This window comes from Myotis lucifugus, unplaced genomic scaffold (assembly GCF_000147115.1).
Source record: "Myotis lucifugus unplaced genomic scaffold, Myoluc2.0 scaffold_319, whole genome shotgun sequence".
NCBI classification, from domain to species: domain Eukaryota; kingdom Metazoa; phylum Chordata; class Mammalia; order Chiroptera; family Vespertilionidae; genus Myotis; species Myotis lucifugus.
This window is the reverse complement of record NW_005871367.1, coordinates 982,480-1,006,307: the sequence shown is the minus strand read 5'-3', so window position 1 is coordinate 1,006,307 and position 23,828 is coordinate 982,480. Positions and strand designations below refer to the sequence as shown.

Genomic DNA, 23,828 nt, shown 5'->3' with positions numbered 1-23,828 from the left:
GTTACTGTTGGAGACTATATCGTCTTCACTAGCAGAGAAGAGTAGAGACCCCCAAAAGCTAGTGACCTTAGAAGCCCTAGCAAAGGTCGGAGCTGTGCACCACCCAGTTAATCTAGATAATGGTAGCTGAAGCATCATCCCCACCTTAATTCACTTAATTCCTTAGATACTCATGTAAATCCTTGTTGATTATTGTTGACTAGATATTCTGCCTATTTCTGGAAATTGTCTGCTGATGAGCTAATCTGTGTGTCATTGAAATCTCCTTACCTAAGGGCTGCCCCAGATCAATAAAAGGTTGGAGCGGCCTGAGCATCAGCGGAAGTCCCTCTCCTTGAGTTGGACTTGCCCGCCTGGTCCCCCAATATTTCCAAATTATCTCCTGTCATTTCTCTCTCAGTTGTGTATGGCTCCTCTTTCAGATCCCGAACCCTAAACCACACAGGATGTGGAAGGAAACACACTGGACAAGTTACCTCCTATAGAAAAGACCAATTTATAATTGCCCGTTTACCATTCTTCATTGTCCTCAAACTGATGGTAGTTATATCCACACCTATTTCCTAGGGCTGCATTGAAATAATGACAGTTATAGTCATGCAGTTTATTCTTGCTAGAGAACTGGCCATCCTTGTGACGTCTCCCATCTCACTTCCCATTTCTCATCCAGAAGAGTATTCATGCCACACTTACCATGGCAAGGCAACGCGCTAGGATTCACCTTTTTCTGTCTTGTGAGGTTAGACTTATTCCGAGGATGCTGCCCATTACCATATTTTGGGAGCTCCTTTAAAAAATACTTTCAGCCCCTGTAGTCACGACTTTTTTTTTATTATTCACCTTATTCAGACTTTTTCTCCAAATGATTACGGTTTAAAGTAGCAAATCTAAAGTATCAAATTAAGGACTGAAGATGACCACCTTAGAGAATGACTGGTAAATTCTGAAGATGACTTCAGAAAAGTTTTAACTTCCTAAGGTGGTTTGTATGGGACAATCCTTGTTTGGATATTTAAGTGCTGGTATATTTGTCTAAAATAACTTTTCTTCAGAGGGGAGGATACTGGAACAGACTGACAGCTGTGAGAGGGAAGGGAGGAGGGCTGGGTGAAAGAAGGTGAAGGGTGGATGAAAGAAGGTGAAGGGATTAGCCAAAGAACATATATGCATGACACACAGACATAGACAAGTGTGGAAGGCCAGAAAGAAGGGGGTGGGGTGGAGGCTGGTTGGAGGTGGGCAAAGGGTGGGGGGGAATGGGAACATCTTTAAAAGTGTCAACAATAAAATAAAAGTTTTCTTTAGTCATACCTAATGTATTTTAAAAATACATATAGCATTCTAACATACACTAAAGGAAAACTATTCACAGGGTAACTTGAAAAAGTTTGGTATAACTCAGAAGTTATTCTGGAATTTGTGTTTGAGTCAGTTTTCAACATTACTTGACTATTCTGTATTACAGATGTGGAATAGGCTTTAGAAACTGGACAGAGTATACACTCAACCTATTTCACACCCTAACGGCTTTTCTGAATACTTGGTTACCTGCTTGCACATTTCTCCTTTTATGTCTTCCTCTCATTAAATGCTGCACAATATTCATTCAGTTTGTGATTTTTCAATGTTTGAATTTCAAAATAAACAGGTATTTACGTAGACTTACCTAACTTAAAAAAAAGTAATTTGAAAAATCACTTCAGTGGGGGTAAAACTATTATAAATTGCTTACATCAATCAAAATTTTTAGTGTTTGAAGTCTACTAACTTACTGTAAATCAATAAAGGGCAAAAGCTGAATATAATGAAAACTGTCTTTATTTTTATTGCCTTTTATTTTCAACAATGATTACTTGAACTTAAAAAATAAAGTATTAACTAATGTTTATTGAAAAGCCAAACCTTTCCAGCCCACTTCATGTTCTCTTTCAACCATTTCAGGGCAGAACAATGTTCCAAACTATAAACCTGCTCCTTATTAACATTGACGGTCATGTGCTTAACGAAAAGCTTTGGGTCTGATAAACGAGCAGCCATCATTAATCTTTCCACTGCAGCTTGATAATCATCCTTGCTCCGAGACTTGTTTTCTTCACATCTATAAAGTAAAAAGACCTCACAAAGTCAGAAACTTGAAAAGAAGCTAGTTTCTTCAAGATATTTACATTTACTTTTATTAGTTATGGCAGACTTTTCACTACATTCTCCTACAGTGGTTTTCAAAGTTTTTTGACCATGACACAATAAGAAAGATCTTTTGTGTTGGGACCCAGTAGAATCCTCATACATAAAAATGGAAAAGTTTCAGCCAACAAGATGCATCCTTATGACAATGTACTCTATTTTCTATTGTCTCATTTTTAATTATGTGGTTGCAATCCCCTAAACTGATTGCACCACACAAAGGGCTACAACCTGCGGTCTGAAAAACACTGATCTAGAACACTGCTAATAACCTCAATCTTTATATTTTCAAAGTTAAAAATTGCATAATTTTTCATTATAATGCATAGAATAATATTGAATTTAATCAGGTTTGGAGTTACTGACATGTTTTACCTTGATATTGCCTATTGTTGACTGTAAACATACTATGTAGCTAACATTTGGTAACAGAAATTACAGTGTTCCTTTACTAAATTTCTGGTTATTTTTCTTCAGCCCTGATTTAAGGTACTTCACAAATTGCTAAAATTTACTTTTCTAAAAACTTTTCTACTAGTCTTCAAATTTCATAAAATTCATACCGAATGGTTTTTCCCCCGTTATGGGATAGGGAGTGGGAAGTATTTAAAATGGAGATGTGGTTGTTATATTAAGCATCACTTTTTGTGTTTGCTGAATCCTGCTCTTGACATCTATAGGGTCCAGCAGCAAATCCCAAGAATGAGCCTACCTGCATTAACAGCAAAGTGTGGTCTACAGAGTGGTGGGAGTGAGGAACAGGAACCCCAAGGGTCACAGAAAGGAAAGATTGGTCAAGAGCTTTCTAGTACCTTCTGGCTTAGGAATTAGTCCATAGAATCTGGTAGATTGAGCATGTGCCAACTGTGTGCAGTTTTTTAAGGATGAATAAAATTCTTTCTCATAGAGGTTATTATAACAAGATGGGGCTCAGTATGATAATAAGAGAAAACAATATTGGCTTGGACAAAATTAAAGATGGGGTCACAAATACCCCTAAAATCCAACAATGAGTAGAGGCTGCATATATGTGGAGAATGAAAACCTATGAGAAAACCACATCCTCATTAGGATGATGGGGAGCCCAATGCCTCAGCCACTGCAGTGTACAGGGTAAATAAGGAAGCCCTCATAAGAGAACAGACCTAATGAAGGGGGAAAAAAAGCCAATTTTCGTTGGTTTAAAAAAGAAGATGGCCCTAGCCCTAATCAACTGCTGAACAAAATAGAAACAGAAGTATGGATACGTGGAACAGAATGACAGCTGTCAGAGGGGAGAGGGGCACTGGATGAAAGAAGGTGAAGGGATTAGCCACAACATATATGCATGACACACAGACACAGATAGCAGTGTGGTGATGGCCAGAGGGAAAGGGGATTGGGGGCTGAGCTGAGGTGGGCTAAGGTGGGGAGGGGGATGGGAACATTTGTTAATAGTGTCAACAACAACAAAAATGGCCCTAAAATTATTTCCTAATTTGTTTTGCATATAGGCGAGATGAAATGCCTGATTTACCACAAATAGAATGAAGCAGACATGACAGTGTACAACTCTGGACACTAGGTTGTTAGATGACAATTCTCCACGGGTCTCTTGCATTTCCCGAAGTTTTGAGAGCAGAAACACTGACTACTCCTTTCAATGATGTTTATGTAATGAACAATCTTGAAAGAAAAGAGTTTCTCCTTCTGGAGCAAAGGACAGGTTTGTTACAACCTTTCAAGATGGAGACAGTGTTTCGGTGCAGAGCAGAGGAGCAGGCATGCTTATTACCCAGGATTTGGGTTTTCTAAGTGCAGGATTCCTCTGCTGTAACAGAACCTCCTGCATGTGCAGGTATCCTCTGGGTCTATCTGTGGGACTTGGGACAAGAGAGATACAAATATGCAGATAATCATGCTGCTTGCTGCACTAGAGTAATAAAGTCCTCTGTTTCCAACCCAGGAGTCTGGTGTAATGCTAGGATCCATGAAACTGCTCGTAGCCTGCAAATAGGGTAAAATCTCAGAGCCTTCAGAGTTCTTGACAGGATCATAGAAAGCAGAGCTTCTTCCTTGCTTTTTCTCTCCTGGATTGCTCACTCTGAGAGCAGTTAGCTGTTATGTCATGAAGACACTCAAGGAACTTATGGAAGGGCCCATGTGGCAAGGAACTGAGGCTTCCTGCCAACAGCCTCATGAGTGAGCCATCTAGGGAACGGATCCTCTAGCCCCAGTCAAGCCATCAGGTAGGTGACTGCAGCTCCTGATCACATCCTGACTCCGGGACAGATCCGGAGCCAGAACCATCCTGCTTCAGCTACTCCAAAATTCCTGACCCATAGAAACTAAAATAGTATTTGCTGTTTTAAGCCACTAAGTTTTGGGATAATTTATACACAGTAATAGATAGCTGAAAGAATATTCAATCTGAGGATCTGGTTTGTAACACCAATAAACTGAAGCAAAATTCTTGTCAGCTCTAAAGGAGGAGTCCCATGAGATCCTTATATTACAAGTTTCCTGGGTAAGACTGATAAGAAATGGTATAAGCCTAAATTCTGGGACTTTGAACAAAATTATTTGAAGGAATACTAGTGTGGTTCAACAGCTACACAATACTATTTATGCATTTATAACAACATTTTAAAATACAGAAACAGGCTAATTGAACCTAATAAACTATCACATATTTCCCTTTTAGATCTTAGTGTTGACCAAAAAGATAAATAACTTTTAGATATCCTTCTAAAAACTACCAGTATATGAAAAGGATTGATACCTAAAGAGGACTCATCTCTTGAACCATTTACAGCATCTCTAAAGTTGTTAAAAGTTTTTATTGAATGCTTTGGTTTTAAGTCTCAAACAGGTCACATTCTTTCTTAATTTAAATGTTACCAAGTTTGTAAATATACACTACACAATTATATAAATATATAAATCATCTACTTCCTAGGGAATGTGTAGGGAGTCATGATCTGCTTTCAGGATGCAATTATAAGTTATTAAAACCAACCTTTTCAAAACTATCTGCAGCGTCTGGGTAGGAGTACCAGGACTCTGAATACTACTAGCATTGGATACCAGGAAGATTTCAATAGCTAAAAGCATTTCAACCTCAGATAAATAAGAAGGAATCCGTAGAAGTTTTCGGTATAAATTTCCCTCTAATGGTGGATAGCAACTCAATGAAAGAGCACCTGAAAATCAAATAATAGATCAAACTTTACTAAAACTCTAATAGGTGAAAATCTAGACTTCCAAAATGTCCATAGGTGATAATTACTTACAGTATAGAATAACTGTTCATTAGAAGCAGATTTATCTCACAAATTATATGGTAGTGATTTTATCCTGGTACATTTAAAATTATTCTTTGTACAGTGTTTTCAAATGTTAAATATGAAGTGAGAAATGTTTAAAAAACTCTGAAAAATGACTGTTGAGCCTCATCATGACAACCATATATTTGAAGCTAAAGTCAACACAACACTTTCAAAATAACTAAAAAACCAGAATAGCTACTTGGACCACTGTCTTTGAATGTGTATTAACTGCTCTTTGTACATATTTGAATGTCTGGTTGTAAATATTATATAAGGATTCAGGGTTAGAAAATCAAAGTCAAAACCAATATATCAAAAAAAATTGTTTAAAAATGCAACTTACTTTTGTAGTGGGTTCTGGCTTTGAGCCATAAACAACTCCTTCCTAAAGAAGTAATTAATCTTCTAAGAGAGGAAAAATCAATAGGGATACTCTTTGAAATCATGAATTCTGCTACGGAGGATGAAATACCAAGACTATTGCTTTCTACACAGGCATCTAGAAGTTTATTAAAAAGAAGGCTATACTGTGAGACCTCCACAACTTCTGAAAAGAAAAAAAAAAGATACAATGAAATTGGTCTATCTTAGTCTCTCAAACCTCTCGCTCTTACTACTTTCCTTTTCCCTTTGCTCCCCTTGGCATTTTAGGAGCACTCAAAAGCAATCATCTTACATATTCTCTAAGTAACAAAAAAGCATTCAACCAAAGCAAACTGTTAATTTATTTTACAATGAGGAATATGAAAGGAAGGGTGACAATGATTTCAGAAGCTGCATGAACACCTCTATGACCCCCACCTGTGACCGCATCAGCAGTATCTGAGATGGATGGCTGCATGGTTTGCATTCTCTCTATAGTTCAGACCTCAGACATATATTTACCATGAGTAAAAATAAATCATCCCCTCAAAAATATTCACTTTCAAATAAAAGAAAATCCTTTATTGGGTAATTCTATTCCTTTCTATTCTTCACTTAGAAGAAAGTGAAGTCACCGTGGAGATTTCTAAGTCTTCTATTCCCTATATTCAGTTAGTTCAATCTATAGCCTAGACCAGTGGTCGGCAAACTGCGGCTCCCGAGCCACATGCGGCTCTTTGGCCCCATGAGTGTGGCCACGAAGTTTCAATCGCATAGTATGTGTGCGCCTGCATGTGGTATTTTGTGGAAGAGCCACACTCAAGGGGCCGCAGTTTGCCGACCACTGACCTAGACTCTAGGTCTTCAATCACTTCAGGATCTTTTAGTGTCCAGGCCTCACCAGAAAATTAATATCGTTACCTTTAGTCTCTTCCTAAACATTACCACCAGAGGAGCTTTCCTAAAACACCAACTTTGATTGATGAAGCACTAAGGGGAGGCCCTCAGGTTAAGGTTTTCATTAAATGCTAACCGTCACTCTGAACCCACCACTCAAAGCCTTTGCTCCTCCCTCCTGGTCTCCCTCTTCCCGTGCAAGTATGATCTGAGCTTTAGCATTCAAGAGCACTACCTGCCACTGCCCACATTAGTATTCTCTTTTCTTTGAACTTGTCATCTGCTTAATTTCCTCTACTTATTCCATGTTTACCTATGTTACAAGGTAATGGAAAACAAGTTCTATATTTGCTAAGTAATAAAAGAAAAAGTATTCTTCATTATTCCAAATGCAATGAATTATTTTAAGATATAAAGCTTGCTGGGGGCACTTGACATTGTTTGCTGATGACTTGACAGAGGTAGGGAAAGGGGAATGATGAAAAGGTTTCTGTTAGGAACTGCGGTCAACTCAGAGATAAGCATTTCTGCTTTTCTTTTTTAAAATATATTTTATTGATTTTTTAACAGAGAGGAAGGGAAAGGGATAGTTAGAAACATTGATGGGAGAGAAACATCGATCAGCTGCCTCCTGCACACCACCTACTGGGGATGTGCCCACAACCGAGGTACATGCCCTTGACCAGAATCGAAGCTGGGACCCTTCAGTCCGCAGGCCGACGCTCTATCCACTGAGCCAAACTGGTTAGGGCTGCTTTTCATTTTTTAAACCATCAGGAAAGCATATTCAATTTGCAGAAAACAGATTTTACAGAAAACAACTTCATTAAAAATATATGCTAGAATATAAAACTCAACCAAAACAGGTGAACTGTTTCTTATTAACAGTTAAATACCAGATGGGCAAGAGATAATTAAGCTAGACTTTTAAAAAACATACCTTGAGAATTTTGAAAACCTGGTAGATTTTGCAAAACTTCAAATGTCTGTCTGTAAAGGCTCTTGGCTAAGATTTCATGTGCAATTGTACAGAGCAGATTGTGTCGATTGAGTATATCCAGTCTATCACAAGGCCATTGTGGTGTATCGATTATCCATTCTGACTCTTTGAAAAAGAAAAAAGTACTAACACTTTATTTACACTATGAAAATTACACTTAGTATAATCACAACTAATGTTTTTACCTTTTGGAAAGTGACAAAACTAAAATATGTGTACTCAGAAAAGATAACCATGGCTCAAATTTATTAGAAATACGTATACAGTGATGATCATAATACCTTATTTTTAAATTCTTTATTTTCTTAGTATACTAATCAGTTATTGATTCAGAAGTTAATTTTTATCTTTATAGGACAAAAATGTTCACATTATAACATACTTGTAATAATGTAAAATAATATTTGTGTGGAAAACTTCAACAATTTTATAATAAAGAATACATAATTAGTTTTGCTATTCTTGGGGAACAGCTTTTCATCCCAATTTTAAAGACAATTTTTATCATAAAATATTTGATATGTATAGAAGAATGTCTAACATATGTAAGTTAAATAAAATGAACTCTTATGTGCCCATCACACAGCTTAAAAAAAGAGATTATCACCTATAATGCTGAAGTTCCTTATTTTTTCTTAGATCTGATGGATATATGACACAAAAAATATACTGTGGTCTTTTTTTTCATAAAAATTTCATTGTTCTTTATTTAGCACTCATTGTTTATTAAGGTAGAATAATACATGTTTGAAAGACTAATATATTTTAGGAGATTCATTTTGAAATCTTACCAAATTGTGTAGCTATATTAAAAAATCTGAATCAGTTCATTATTTTATAGCAAAGTTAAATGAAACCAATAGTTGGGAAGTCATTTGGAAATTAATAAGCTAAATTCAATCAGTTCACAACTTTATCAACATAAATACTTTTATGCAAATTTTATAAGAACACTTATAACAATACATTCTTAAGAATAAAAGCCAGTTTATGGTGTACTTAATACTAGTTTTATGGTGAGGAAAGTCCTTACTGCATTAATCCTCATGTTTTCCTCTGTTCCACAGTTGGGAAATATTTCCATTTGTCTAAAAATCTGAGTCAAAAGGGAATCAAATTTTTTATAATAGATATTTAGTCATTACCATGAAGATTTTGAATGTAGGCAATGAGAATGAAAGATTATAAAGACAGTCTGCACTGAATGAATTTCCAGGCTAGTCCGTGAGACAAGCAAATAACTATCCTTTACTATGGTGAATACTATGATTGAGGGAGAGGGGAGAGAGATCTAAACATATCCATTCTTGCCCTAGCTGGTTTGGCTCAGTGGATAGAGCATTAGCCTGCAGACTGAAGGGTTTGATTTCATCAAGGGCACATGCCCAGGCTGTGGGCTTGATCCCCAGTAGGGGACATAGATGAGGCAGCCAATTAATGATTCTCTCTCATCATTGATGTTTCTATCTATCTCTCCTCCCTTCCTCTCTGAAATGAATAAAAATATAAAAAACCCCAAAAAACAATAAAACATATCCATTCTCCTCTAAATGTATACATTTAATATAATCCTGACCAAATAGCCAACAAAACTGACTCAATACATCCCAAAGGATAAACAGTTGAGAATAGTAAAAAATAGTATGAAAGATAAAGATAAATATTATCACCTATTCTAAAGCTATATTAACTAAAAAGAATATGTGCTAGCACAGAAAACGAGATCTCTGGGAGAGTAGTATAGAAACTGACCCAAGAAGATATAAGATTCTAATATATGATAAAAGTGGCATTTCAAATAAGTGAGTAGAGGATGAGTTGGAACATTTGGGGAAAAGAGATACAGTTAGGTTCCCACCTCATATCAAAATTTAAAAGTAGCAATAAAAAAATTTAAAAACCATATGAGTGAATATGTAATTTTGAGATAGCCAAGAACTGCCTAATGCACAATACAAAACAAAACTATTAAAGATTTAAAAAGCAGTTTATGTTAAACAGAAAATGTCAGTTGGGCAAAAGAAAACAAAAATGCAAAAAAAATCCTTACTTTTCCTAAGTGTGACATATACATCATTGATGGTACCTGAACTAATTTTAGATGTTACACTATAAGTTTAATAATTTATTTGTGTATTATACTAATTCTAAAAAGGATCACCTTAAATATAAAAATCTGTGATTTCACATATACGATGAGAACATGTTGGTTGATTTACTTTTAAAATAATGTTTACTTTTAAATAGAAACTATCCCTATATGCAGTTTCAATTTTGACAGGGTGCCCTCACAAAAAGCAAATCATCAAACTCTGATCTTTGCTAGACTGACAGGTGTTCTGTTATTTTAATGTGTACTTCTCTTATAAGTCTCACTACAAATGAGATTCAGCCATTTGTATTTCTTTCTTGAGAAAGAAAGATTCTGCCTGTTCACTGCAGAACCCTTTCAAGACAAAAAAATTCTGGGGCCGAAAACGGTTTGGCTCAGTGGATGGAGCGTCGGCTTGCGGACTGAGGGGTCCCGGGTTCGATTCCGGTCGGGGGCATGTACCTTGGTTGCGGGCACATCTCCAGTGGGGTGTGAGTAGGAGGCAGCTGATCGATGTTTCTCTCTCATCGATGTTTCTGACTATCTCTCTCTCTCCCTTCCTCTCTGTAAAAAATCAATAAAATATATTAAAAAAAAATTCTGGGGAAAACTTAGCATACTTCTGTGGGCCCTTCTTTTAAAGCAAGAACATTTTACATATGAAAATGACTTTCAATTAAAATGCTCACTGCAAAAGAGAATCCTGTGCTTATAACTTATAGAAAATTCAAAGATAATCTCAAAATGGACACATCAAAGTTTTAAGAATTTTAGATTTCCTCAGACCACTCCACATCTCTACCACAAACTCCCCTCATTCTCTGGTTTGAGAAAAACTAGTTGTGCCAGAAACTTTCAGGCAGAAGTTTCCTTTCAAAGAATGACCCAAGCCCATTTTTATCAACTATTTTAATCTTTCTTTTTCTTGCCACATTTCTTCTTTCTAACAGAGCTTGTAAGCTCTTGCATTTCTCTAATTTCTATTTTTATATCTTACTCTTCCCCACTTAGCTAATCTCATTGGCTAGGTTTGTTAAGCTGAAGAAAACCTTTTCCAACAAGCTTTTGATCATGAAGTCTACTCATGACGTCTGTATTAGGCACTGAACAAAGCACCAATATGAATATGGAGATGTGCCAGTATGTGTTTGTGGGTTAGTGTAAAGGTTATCTACTTGCTTCACTTGTGCATATATTCCATCTTTCCACCTGAATTCTCGAGGTCTCTTATTCTTATCCCATTTTTTTAAAACATTTTTAAATACTCAACCAAGGATATTTTTCCATTGATTTTAGAGTGGAAGAGGAAGAGAGAGAAACATTGATCTGAGAGATACACATCAATTAGTTGCCTCCTGCATGTGCCCCGACCAGGGCCCAGGCCAGGAAGGAGCCTGCAACCGAGGTACATGCCCTTGACTGGACTCGAACCCGGGAAACTTCAGTCTGCAGGTTGATGCTCTATCCACTGAGCAAAACCAGCTAGGGCATTCTTATCCCATTTTATCAAATAAAATCTACCCATGGTCTAAGTAGCCAGAGTTACCGTTAGAAACCATGCTGTGCTACTACTACCAAACAAACCTTAGCTGTTTTGTTGGCTTAATTTCATTTTAATTTCTGCTGGATGGATTAATTACAGAGAAAGTAAGCTCTGCTTATCTTCACTGGAAGTCATGTTTGCCTGTATATGCAAATATAGAATTTATGCAGATTGCAGGCTCTAAACCTGGATTGTCTGGGTTTGAATCTGGCCACCACTCCTTACTTATGTCATTTGGGACAAATTGCTTAATGTCTCTGATAACATTAAAAAAAACATATCTTCATTGATTTCAGAAAGGGAGAGATAGAAACATAAATGATGAGAGAGAATCATTGATCATCTGCCTCCTGCACATCCCCTACTGGGGATCAAGCCCGCAACCCAGGCATGTGCCCTTGGCCAGAATCAAACCCGGGACCCTTCAGTCCGCAGGCTGACACTCTATCCACTGAGCTAAACCAGCTAGAGCTCTGACAACATTTTTTTTAATCCATAAAATGGAAATTGTAATAATTCCAAACTCATAGGGCTTCTATAAAGATTAGCTGAGATAATCCAGGTAAAGAATTTAGTATGGTGCCTACAAGAATGTAAGAACTAGCTTTTCAACAAAGTTTCATACAATTTCTTCTTTAAAGCTAGGTTAACTTTCTCCTTTCATCTTCCTACCTACATAACCACTAGGGTTTAGACCAGCCGTGGGCAAACTACGGCCCGCTGGCCGGATCCGGCCCGTTTGAAATGAATAAAAAAAAAAAAAAAAAGACCGTACCCTTTTATGTAATGATGTTTACTTTGAATTTATATTAGTTCACACAAACACTCCATCCATGCTTTTGTTCTGGCTCTCCGGTCCAGTTTAAGAACCCATTGTGGCCCTCGAGTCAAAAAGTTTGCCCACCCCTGGTTTAGACCAAATTATCACCCACAATTCAATACCAACTAAAGGCAGCGATTTTCAATCAGTGTGCCTCAAAAATTTTAAAAACATGCAATATCTGACTATTTAGTCAGGGGTACTGACCTTTTATCCCTTACACTGTCAAATAAAAATGACAACAGTCAACACAACAATAGCCATCTGGTGTGAATGAATTAAAATTATACCTATTTTTGTCAGATCAGCAAAAAATATGTTTTGGTGTGCTGCAAAATTTTAGTAATTAGTTTGTGTGCCATGAGATGAAAAAGGTTGAAAATTGCTGACTTAAGGTAATTCATTACATAGACAAGAATTTATACAACACAAATTATTTTATGTTTGCATATATCAGAACTTACCTCTTAATACCCACATGGCACCATCTATGCTTCCACTTTTTAGAAAAATCTCTACTGCAATATTTACAATTTGACATCTTGGTGCTAACTTCTCAGGCCCTGTAAGTCCTTTTAAACTTGTAAAATGTATTTTCAATTCATATAGCATATCTAAGACCATCCTTCCCTAGAGTAAAAATAAAGAGCACTGAGTATCAATCATTTAGTGTATTACAGAAATACAAAGTCACACTGATTAATTATAGAGAAACCCATTATCCAATTTGAATCATCATTCTAGACCAGTGGTTCTCAACCTTCCTAATGCGGCGACCCTTTAATACAGTTCCTCATGTTGTGGTGACACCCAACCATAAAATTATTTTCGTTGCTACTTCATAACTGTAATTTTGCTACTGTTATGAATCGTAATGTAAATATCTGATATGCAGGGTGTATTTTCATTGTTACAAATTAAACATAATTAAAGCATAGTGATTAATCACAAAAACAATATGTAATTATATATGTGTTTTCCAATGGTCTTAGGCGACCCCTGTGAAAGGGTCGTTCAACCCCCAAAGGGGCCGCAACCCACAGGTTGAGAAACGCTGTTCTAGACGGACAGTTCTCAAACTGCTCCAAGACTCTACTTAAGCCCCTGCCTGCTCAGCCACAAGGGTGGAAGGGGAAGGGAAACAAGCAGGGCTTTGTTCATATTACTCCTCACCCACCCTGGGACCCCTTTCAGCAGTTCTCCCTTCATGTGTTTTATACATTGTGCTTCCCCTAAAGATTTCATTTGGCACAAGGATTTCATCCCTTGCTGTGGAAAATTACTAATTATAAGTTTTGCACTTTTATCTGTTGATCATCCTGAGGTCCAGGAGGGAGAGAAAAAGAAAATGAAGACAATTTATTATCAAATTCAGATAAAGAATGATAGTGAAAAAAAAGGATAAGATTATTGGCTGAAAACTGTTTCTTTGAACAGATTACTTCATGTAGACTACATAAAGATTATCTCTAGTCTGCACGTCAGAAATTGGACATATATTATTATTTTATATTAGGGGTCAGCAAACTTTTTCTATAAACAGCCAGATAGTAAATAATTTAGGCTTTTCAGGTCACATCCGATCAGTTGTACATTTTCTTTGGTTATTGTTTTTAATGTCTAACTCTTTAAAAAAGGTAAAAAACGCCCTAGTCGGTTTGGCTCAGTGGACAGAGCGTTGGCCTGTGGACTGAAGGGTCCTGGGTTCGATTCCAGCCAAGGGCACATGCCTGGGTTGCAGGCTCGATCCCCAGTGTGGGGGTGTGGAGGAGCAGCCAATCAATGGTTCTCTCTCATCATTGATGTTTCTATCTCTCTCTCTCCCTTTCTCTTCCTCTCTGAAATCAATTTAAAATAATAATAATAATAATAAATAAAAAAAATAAAAAATATATTAAAAAAATGTAAAAAACACTCTTAGCTCTCAAGATATACAAAAACAGGCTGTGGGCCAGACTTGGCCTTTAGTTTGAAGACCCTTGTTTTATATTATGTTACACTATTTTGAGTCAGATGCATATTATAATGTTAAGGTACTTTTAATTTGACAATATAAATAGTGCACTTTTAAGAGTTAGCTGCTTTAGTTTAATTTCAATGGTTTTACTTTTATGTTCAAAAAGCTAGATTTCATTAAAAAAAACTAAGAATATCTGTTCTAAATAAGATAGTGAAAAATTTTAATTAAAATAGAAATTCACCAGCCTCTTAAGAAATAATAATAACCTATTAAAATTAAAATATGAGCAAAATCAATCTGTGTTTTTTAAAAAAAATATATTTTATTAATTTTTTACAGAGCAGAAGGGAGAGGGATAGAGAGCTAGAAACATCAATGAGAGAGAAACATTGATCAGCTGCCTCCTGCACACCCCCTATTGGGGATGTGCCTGCAACCAAGGTACATGCCCTTGATCTGAATCGAACCTGGGACCTTTCAGTCTGCAGGCCGACGCTCTATCCACTGAGCCAAACTGGTTAGGGCCAATCTGTGTTTTTAAAAACGGTCTTCTTGTTAGGTAGTCCTTAATTTCTCACGCATTAAATGTCCAAGATATTAATGCTAAGATCAAACTTAAACTAGGTTGTGAGGCCTGGGACAAGATACATTCTGCCCATCCCAGGCCTACTATACAAAGAATACTAAACCTCTTTTTATTTTCTTTTTTTTATATGGAACGCTTCACAAATTTGCGTATTATCCTTGCGCAGGAGCCATGCTAATCTTCTATCATTCAATTTTAGTAGATGTGCTGCCGAAGCAAGCACAGTACTAAACCTCTTGGAGACTTTAGAGACTGAGGACCTTCTACAATGATTCTGCTGTTGTTTTTAATTTTAAAAAGTTCATGACTTTTGTATGTGTATGAGTGACCATGTACTTAAATGTCATTGAACTCATTCAACTTTGAAATAACCATTTTATAAGAAGAAAGTAACAAAAGATACATATTAATAGTTGATTCAATAATGAGCATTCTCTCAACTGTCCCACTCTATATATGTTACTCCATCCCTCAGCACTTACTCCCAATTTTGGATTTCTTATCTTCTACTTAAGTTTACTAAATCTAATCCTACCCACCACCTCTCATGGAAATCTAAAGAATGGTGGTATAACATGGTCTGGAATCACTAGACCACTTTTATGGTGAGCTAACCTCAAAGGCAGACATCAAGATATATAGTATATAGTATTCCAGAGCATTCTAGGAGGTGATTTTTAAGGAGTTCTATTAATTGTGAATATCCTGGGTTTATCTTTAAAAAGGTGTCTTGAACTCTTACACAATTACAATGCTACTCAGGAGCTGAGGAAATAAATTCTGAATTGAAAGTTGCTTCAAATAAATATATTTAGCACAGTTTCCTAAGTGTTTACTATACTGAAATTCTTCATAATAGTCAGTTTGATGCCATGTCCTTTCCACATTTGCCTAATATAGCACCTAATAATTCACTTACTGGTCTGGGAGTCATTTAGTCACTTGTGATGATTATTAGCAAATTCGTAACTTAACCTATATTCTGTTCAAAAATTTGAAACACTTTCAATACCAAGCCAAAACAAAAATTTAAAGTACCTTGGACCACTGCAACAGCTTGTGATAGAAGTATATAGCACTGATTCCGATTCTTCCCAGCAAAGTTTTATCTACTTCACTATTTTGCGGATCTTTGCTCACTGAAACACAAAGTAGGCATATGGAAGAAAGTGAAATAGTCACTTAAAAAATGGAAAAGGCAAGTTAATATGGAATCAATGATATGAGCACAAACACCAGGTGTCAGCAAACTATAGCCACAGACCAAATGTGGCCTGTGGCCTGTTTTTAGATATAGCCTGTGAATTAAGAATTCTTTAGTTTAATTTTTAAAGGTTTTTTTGAAAAGAAAAAAAAATGTGACATAGATCATATGTGATGTGTGCAAAGCCTGAAATATTTACTATCTGGTTCTTTACAGAAAGAGTTTGCCAGCCCTGATAAAGAATATAGCAGTGAAGAGTTCATGTAAAAATAAAATTTCAAAAATATATGAATTTTGGTGACTTGTAATAGTGAAGACTGTAACAATTTTAATGATTCAAAAATTCAGGTGCTCCAATATAATTTGCTAACAACAGTTTTACCAATCTGAATAAAAAGAAAAATAAGATCATGAAACATCTGATATTAAGACACCAATTTTTAACTTTACATCGTTAACCTAGCTTAACAATATGTAGATGGAAAAATTTATAAACAGGAAAAGTATCTGAAACCTGCAATATTAACTCATCCTCAACATGGGAAATATTAAGAGCTTTACATTCCTGTTAAGAATATTACATTACCCTAACACACAAAACTCATACCAAAACAGTGACATTTTACCTGTTTGAGCAAATTCACAAAATGGAACATTTGGTCTTTCTTCTTTATAGCCTTTTGTTAGCGTTTCAGCAACACAAGTACAAAATCTCTGGAAATCTACAAATTTTTCACAGTCCATTTTTACCTTAAGGTATAAATTTCCCAATTTGGTCCAGTCACCTTTTTCCTTACAATGCTATTAGAATTATTAAAAACAAAACAGAAAAAGAAAGCTGTTATTTAGAAAGCTGTTAAACATATTATGCAGTAGGCATATGCAGGCATTAAATGTATAGAAATTAATAATACAATCTCTGCAAATCTTAGAAACTTACTGACAAGTGTTACATCATCAATAACATGCTATTGTATAATTTGCTTTTCTGACTATTGCAGAGCCTTTATAAGTTCTAGATGGAAATGTATATTTGCTTTAATTAACTAGTTCCTAATGTACTTAATGATATCACCCTTAAAATTGAACTAGATAGTGGAGATAGATTTTATGGAATTTCTTCTACAAAAGGGGGCTACAAAGTAAATTTTAGTAAACTTACTATTATTTTTTATTATAAACTAATAAATAGTTTTCCACACCAATCAACAAAAAATTATTTCAAGGATATAAATACTAATTAAGATTAGATCAACAAGTACTAGATGAGTACAAAAATTATCTTAAAAAGTAAAATCATCCTGAAAGCCCTCTATTTCTTATACTCTAAACTAGAGGCCGGGTGCAGTGAGCGGGCCTAACCCATCAGTAAGACATCCTTAGTGCTGCCGCGGAGGCGGGAGAGGCTCGCCAGCTGTGACCCTGGCTTCTGGCTGAGTGGTGCTCCCACTGTGGGAGCGCACTGACCACCAGGGGGCAGCTCCTGCATTGAGTATATGCCCCCTGGTGGTCAGTGCACAGCATAGCGACCAGTCATTCCGCTGTTCAGTCTATTTCCAGATTAGTCTTTTATGCCGAAACTGGCTCTTTGACATCATCTGAGGGGTCCCGGATTGCGAGAGGGCGCAGGCCAGGCCGAGGGACCCCACTGGTGCACCATAGGGGCCAGTAAGGGTCATGGGAGGTTGGCCAGCCAGGTAGGGGTCCAGGGCATGTCTGGCCCATCTTGCTCAGGCCCGATTGGCCGGACCCCAGCAGTAAGCTAACCTACTGGTTGAAGCATCTGCCCCCTGGTGGTCAATGCACATCATAACGAGTGATTGAACGGTCTTAGCATATCATTAGCATATTATGCTTTGATTGGTTGAATTGATGACCAGACAACTGGACACTTAGCATATTAGGCTTTTATTATATAGGATAGGATGCTAGGTGAGTGCATGCTGATCTTGGCTTTCCTGTAATTTCACATACTGTAGCCATCCATGGATCATGACAAGTAAGCCAACTTGCTTTTGCATTGAATGAGTCTGCCAGTGATAAGAATTAAAGGCTAAACTTTAAGCCCTGGTCAGGTAGCTCAGTTGGTTAGAGCTTCATCCTGATACACCATGGTTGCAGGTTCGATCTCCAGTCAGGGCACATGTAAAAATCAACCAACAAATGCTGGAAGGTAGCTCAGTTGGTTGGAGCATTGTCCCATAGATCACAAAGTGGGGTAAGATTCCTGTCAGGGCACATACCTTGGCTGGGGGCTCAGTCCCTGGTCGGGGTGTGTACGGGAGGCAGCCAATCAATATTTCTCCCTCACATCGATGTTTCTCTCTCTCTCTCCCCATCTCCCTCTCTAAAAGTCAGTAAATCATATCTTTGAGTATTTAAAAAAAAAAGGATCAACCAATGAATGTATAAATGACACAACAAATCAATGTTTCTTCTTCTTTATGAATGAATGAATGAATAAATAAATAAATAAAGGCTAAGCTCTAGATTATTACACCTTAACGTAAGTTAATTTTGAAACTAATTATTTCCAGAATTACTTTTTGGATAGTCCACAATTCTAGAAATGTTTGCATTTCAAAGTATTAAAAAAAATTAAACTTTCTTTCCCTTGGTCATTTTTCTCTGTATAACAGCCACATTTCTAAAACATTTCCTAAAATGGGTTTACTATTCAAAGTTTCTGAGCAATGATCCCAGCAATTTATTTAAAAAGTAAGTGTCATACCTTTATTTCATTCAAGGCTAAATCTAAATCACAGGTCCAGTTCTTTTTAAATTGCCTCATTTGTAACCTTTAACAATAGAGGAAAGTGTTAAAGTGTCATTTGTTCCCCCAAAAGTCACTATTGCTCTTAATTCATTTATTTTACAGTTTATACCTAAGAGACTGGAGGAAAAAGAATGCATTAATATCCTATAAAAAGTCTTTAGAGCTAAAAAAATATCTACTGCATAAATATCTACTTGATACTATTTCCTCCTCAAACCATGGGCAACAATAAGGACAAAGGAAATCCCACACAAAACCATACCTTAAGCCTAACTTGGAAGTCAGAATGCCAAAGCTTCAAAATAATGGTGAATAAAAAGAGAAAAAGTATTAAATCACAGCACTTGATGCCCTTGATCTCTACTGTTCCCACTCCACTTTCACTGCTCCACAAGCAAAGTCAGACTAAAACAAAAACAATGCAAAAACACCCCCCCGCCAAAAAAAACCAAACCAAACAAACCTGTGGGGAGAATAAAAAAATGGAAACTACCAGAGGGATCTAACATTGATTAAAAAAAACAACAACCACTATAGCCTGGCTGGTGTGGCTCAGTGGTTGAGTGTCCACCCCTGAGCCAAAAGGTCACTGGTTCGATTCCCAGTCAGGGCACTGCCCCAATTGTGGGCTCGGTCACCAGTGGGGGGCATGTGTGAATGTGTGAGGCAGACAATCAATGTTTCTCTCTCATTGATGCTTTTATCTATCGCTCTTCCCTTCCTATCTCTCTAAAAGTCAATAAGAAATATTAAAAAAAACAAACCACTCCAAAGACTAAGTCCACACTAAGTTTAAAAATGCTGAAAAAAAAGTGTATGGGTAGGTAGAACACAGAGCACACAGAAGGAACTTAAAAAATTTTATATGATTTAAAGAAGGCAATTTGAAATGCATAGCTTTTGGGAAAGGACAAAAAGATAAAAATGGAAAGGAGAAGCAACCTTTGGCAATTGCAAAGAGGAAAAGAAGAAAAAAGGGAAAGAAAAAGGTACCATTAAACTAAGAGTGTTGCAATAGACCTATAAAAAATACTCAATGTCACTAAACATCAGAGAGAATGGCTACCATCAATAAATCAACAAACAAGTGCCATTTTTATTGCAACAAATCGGAGAGAACTGAAATAGCAGTTACTTATCATACATCCACACAATGGAGTATTTTGCATTTATAAAAAGTGATGAATTTCTCTATGAATTGATTGATTGATTTCCAAGATATGCTGTGTGAGTGAAAAAAGCAAAGTTGTAAAGAATAATTTTTGTATGCTATACTTTATGTGAGAAAGAAGTGAAGATAAAAAATACATATATATATATATAGAATAAGAAGGATTAACCAGAAACTAAAAGACTGGTTACTTCCAATGTGTAGGTAAAAAAAGGAGTAGAAGGAAGGAGGGAATGGAAATGGGGAGTAGGGGTAAGGAGGAGCAACTCTTCTCACTGAATACTTTTTAGCAAGGAGGAGCAACTCTTCTCACTGAATACTTTTTAGCACAGCTTTGATTCTTACAAGTAACAATAATGTTTTATATACCTCCCTAAATAAAACTAACTAGGATGTAGAAGAACTCCAAAACATAGTACAAACAGTAACAAATAAACCTAAATATTCTACAATAACCATACTGAATGAGAGTGGGGGGAAAAAGAACTACCTTAAGTTAACGTAGGAAATAGTATTTTGGCTGAATACTGTAAGGCAAAAGAAAAAATAGCTTTTACTAATACTGAACTTGAGATAGTAATCCCTCTCCCCAGGGGTATAAGTTAGCAGTTCTGAGACTACTTTATGTGGATAGATAGTAGGATTGAATAAATGAATAAACATATTGTAGATAATGAGAATCAGATTTCTCACTGTCAGAGAAAAATTTATAAATAAGAAAAGGCTAAAATAAACCCATGGTTTTGGATTAGAATCAAGCTATCAGTATGAACTGTTTTTTAATATGCATACAAAGAGAAATATTTTATTATGTGTGTTTTGTATACACATATTTCCTATACACATATTTACATATTTTCATATGCATATATAATATCTTTCCTAGCCCTGTCCACTGACAAGACCTGGCTGCAATGACACTCCAGCAGCAATGAGCCTCTAGCTCAGGGGAAGAATAACATAATTTGGAGGCTATTCTTTTTGTATGTACAGTTTAGTAATTTAAAAAAAAACTTATGGCCTTTCTTTTACTCAATACAGATATATTATGGTACTACCCTTATAATTATCATAGTTTTTTTTAAAGGGCTTTGGAAGGCCATAAGTTGAACAGAAAAAGCAAGCAGTGAGAAAAAGAATGGAAGAGAGGAACTAAAATATTTTACTTAGCTTACATGACAAGAGTGAAAGAAAAAATTATTAAGGTAATTTATACATATATGAGAGCACAGTAAGTAGAATTAAGTTGTGAACCAGAGGATAAGAGAGATTCCTTTTACACTTAATGTACCAGGCACTGAGATGAAATCAGGTACAGAGAATGATCTGGTGAGGCTGGCCAGGAGAGTTGGCTAGAGGCAGCTTGACTAATGGCAATGTAACTAAGACATGAACAACAGACGGGAGTAAGGCTTAAGGCGTACACTGTGTAACTAGATGTTTGCACATGTGAATAGCGGTAAGTGCTTTGCCTTCATCCTTTATAACTCTCTCTCTCTCTCTCTCTCTCTCTCTCTCTCTCTCTCACACACACACACACACACACACACACGCCTTAATTATAGTGATTTTTCTTACCTGGACTTCATTTCTAGAACTGCAGTTATTTCTTGTTTGGGAGCTTGTACTTGGTGTAAGAGTTTAACAATATAGCTAAAGTGTTCTGGGTCAAGCAACAGCCCAGCTTCAACAAGCTGAAGAAGAGAGGAAAAAAAATATATATTTATTTTTACCATAGTCATTCTTATAAAAATATGAAAGCGCTGAAAACCACAAAGTGTGTGAAACAACTAAGAGAGTGATGGGGAAAGTGAAACATTGACAAGTAGAATTAACACTCCTTAAAAAATTTAAACCATACTTTTTTCAAATACTTGGAAACCATAATAAGACACCTGACTTCAAGAATTTAAAGCAAAAAGAAAACTGTGATTTGAACTTTAAACTTGAATATTCTTCCTGTTCTCCAAGTTATCTCAACAATTTTGTCACTTTACCCCTTATTTTTACTCATCCCACCTGTAGTAAAGCACTGATGTATACCTTATCCCTGATTGTAAACTTCCTGAGAAGTATCATACTGAAGTTTTCTACAACTCCTAGAGGTGATCAGTAATATCTGATTAAAAATTTTCCAGGCAAGTAATTCTGTCAAGTTTTGTAATGTGGAACTAGAGGTATTCATTGAAATATCTGTTCATCAGCTAGAGTAGTTCCAATGCTGCTTCCCAAAGAAAATGAGGGCTTTTCTGGCTATTGGGCCTATTCAGAAATAAATGGCGGGGCAGTACAAATCCAAGAAAGTATTCGACCAAAGTAAAAATTTTAATATATTTTTAGAGAGCCATAATTTTTTTGTTTATGCCAAATATAAAATTAATTACTAGCCACCATTTTCCATTTACTTTCTTTGTTTTGGTCATGACTTTCTATTTGTATATTTACTTATACATTTATTTTTATTAGAAATGACCTCAAATTTTTTGTAAGAGGAAAATTTTCTATAATTATCCTTAAGGTGTAGATATGAGGATAATTTACGAATCAGAAAGAAGTCACCTGAAGTGCTTGGAACTATTTATTTAAAGGGAAGGCCTGTTAGTCACTGGAGTCTGTTTATAAACCCTATTTCAGGAGAAAAGAAACATTTCTAAAAATAGAATTCTTTGGCATTAAGAATGTGAATAAAAGACAGTTTAAGAGTGTAAGCAGAAATCATTATTTTTTTGAAAAATCATTATTTCTTTCTAAATCATTTTCTTTCAATTGATTATTCACTACCAGAGAATAAAAGAGACAAAATAAAATCATACCTTGCAAAAGATACCAATTAAAGCAGGTACAGCACTCCTTAATTTCATAGTTGCCACATACTCAAATATTTCTAGTAATATTTTCAGAGCAGGCTGGATAAAACAAAAAAATTACACTCATCTTCATGTCTTTCAGTACATTTTAAATGTCTCTATGCTGAAAAAAAGTGTTTTCTAGGAAGTAGTCAACAAATGTGGAAATTATAACTTAAATTACATAAACAAGAACTATAATAGAGGAATTAAGTTATTAAAAATAATATATTTTCAGGTTACTTACCAGCGTGTTAACCATTATGCTGAGGTTCAATACCTGAAATACTTCTTTCAATAAGCAATGCTTGAGTAAAGAATTCAGGAGGTCATTTAGCACTTGTAAATCAAAGTGTATACCAGGAGGAAACTTTCTGTAGTACTCTGTAAACATGTTTACTGAAAATGAAAAAATATATTAAAGTCATTTGCTACTTTTAAGATATTCATCTTTCCTAAATTGGACAATTTTTCTAGTTTTAAAGACTGAGTAGTAGAAATTCATTTTCTTAAAAGGTACATTTCCAGTATCAGAAATGTTTGATGAAAATACAGTCAAACCTCGATTCTCAAATGTCTCCCATCTCAAACAGTTTGCTTCTCAACCTGACAACCCTTTCATGCTGATGCCTGTATGATTAGTCATGCATCTCTCCGGGGATAAACAAAAGGAGAGAATGGGTGAGTATGGGTCAGTTTACCACTGTTAAAGTCTCAGAATATTGTGCTGTGAGTATTTTTGTGTTTTTTTGCTGCTTATAATTATTATTAAATTTTCATTTTTTACATTTCCTTTCCTTTTGTTAAAATTTCATTTATATTTCATGTCCTTTTTGTTTTTCAAGTGCTTATTTATAGATTAAATAGTACACTACACATGTACTGTATATACGAAAGGTTAAAGCAAGGAACCATTTGGGAGTATAGAATGGATTAATTCAATTTACATTATTTCTAATGGGAAAAATAATTTGGTTTTCCAACAGCTTTCCGGAGTGAATTAAGTCCAAAAAACGAGGTTCCATTGTAATTTAAAGCAAAAGTTAATGGCAATGACATTTGAAGCCAACCAGGCATG

General features: G+C 35.8%; 1 protein-coding gene and 1 non-coding gene across 2 annotated transcripts in view; both read right to left on the bottom strand.

The window, feature by feature from the left end:
• Positions 1 to 1,800: 1,800 nt before the first annotated feature.
• Positions 1,801 to 23,828, bottom strand: part of TOPAZ1 (testis and ovary specific PAZ domain containing 1) — a 44,132-nt gene continuing 22,104 nt past the window's right edge. Inside the window, 11 exon segments of the mRNA XM_006100611.1 lie at positions 1,801 to 2,098; positions 5,183 to 5,366; positions 5,836 to 6,039; positions 7,693 to 7,857; positions 12,672 to 12,837; positions 15,792 to 15,892; positions 16,584 to 16,758; positions 18,689 to 18,755; positions 21,483 to 21,598; positions 22,718 to 22,810; positions 22,998 to 23,149. Coding sequence (XP_006100673.1) covers positions 1,879 to 2,098; positions 5,183 to 5,366; positions 5,836 to 6,039; positions 7,693 to 7,857; positions 12,672 to 12,837; positions 15,792 to 15,892; positions 16,584 to 16,758; positions 18,689 to 18,755; positions 21,483 to 21,598; positions 22,718 to 22,810; positions 22,998 to 23,149 — 1,643 coding nt within the window. The 3' untranslated portion in view covers positions 1,801 to 1,878.
• Positions 14,875 to 14,976, bottom strand: LOC111828283. Its single transcript, XR_002832096.1, has one exon. It is a non-coding gene; the product is annotated as a U6 spliceosomal RNA (small nuclear RNA).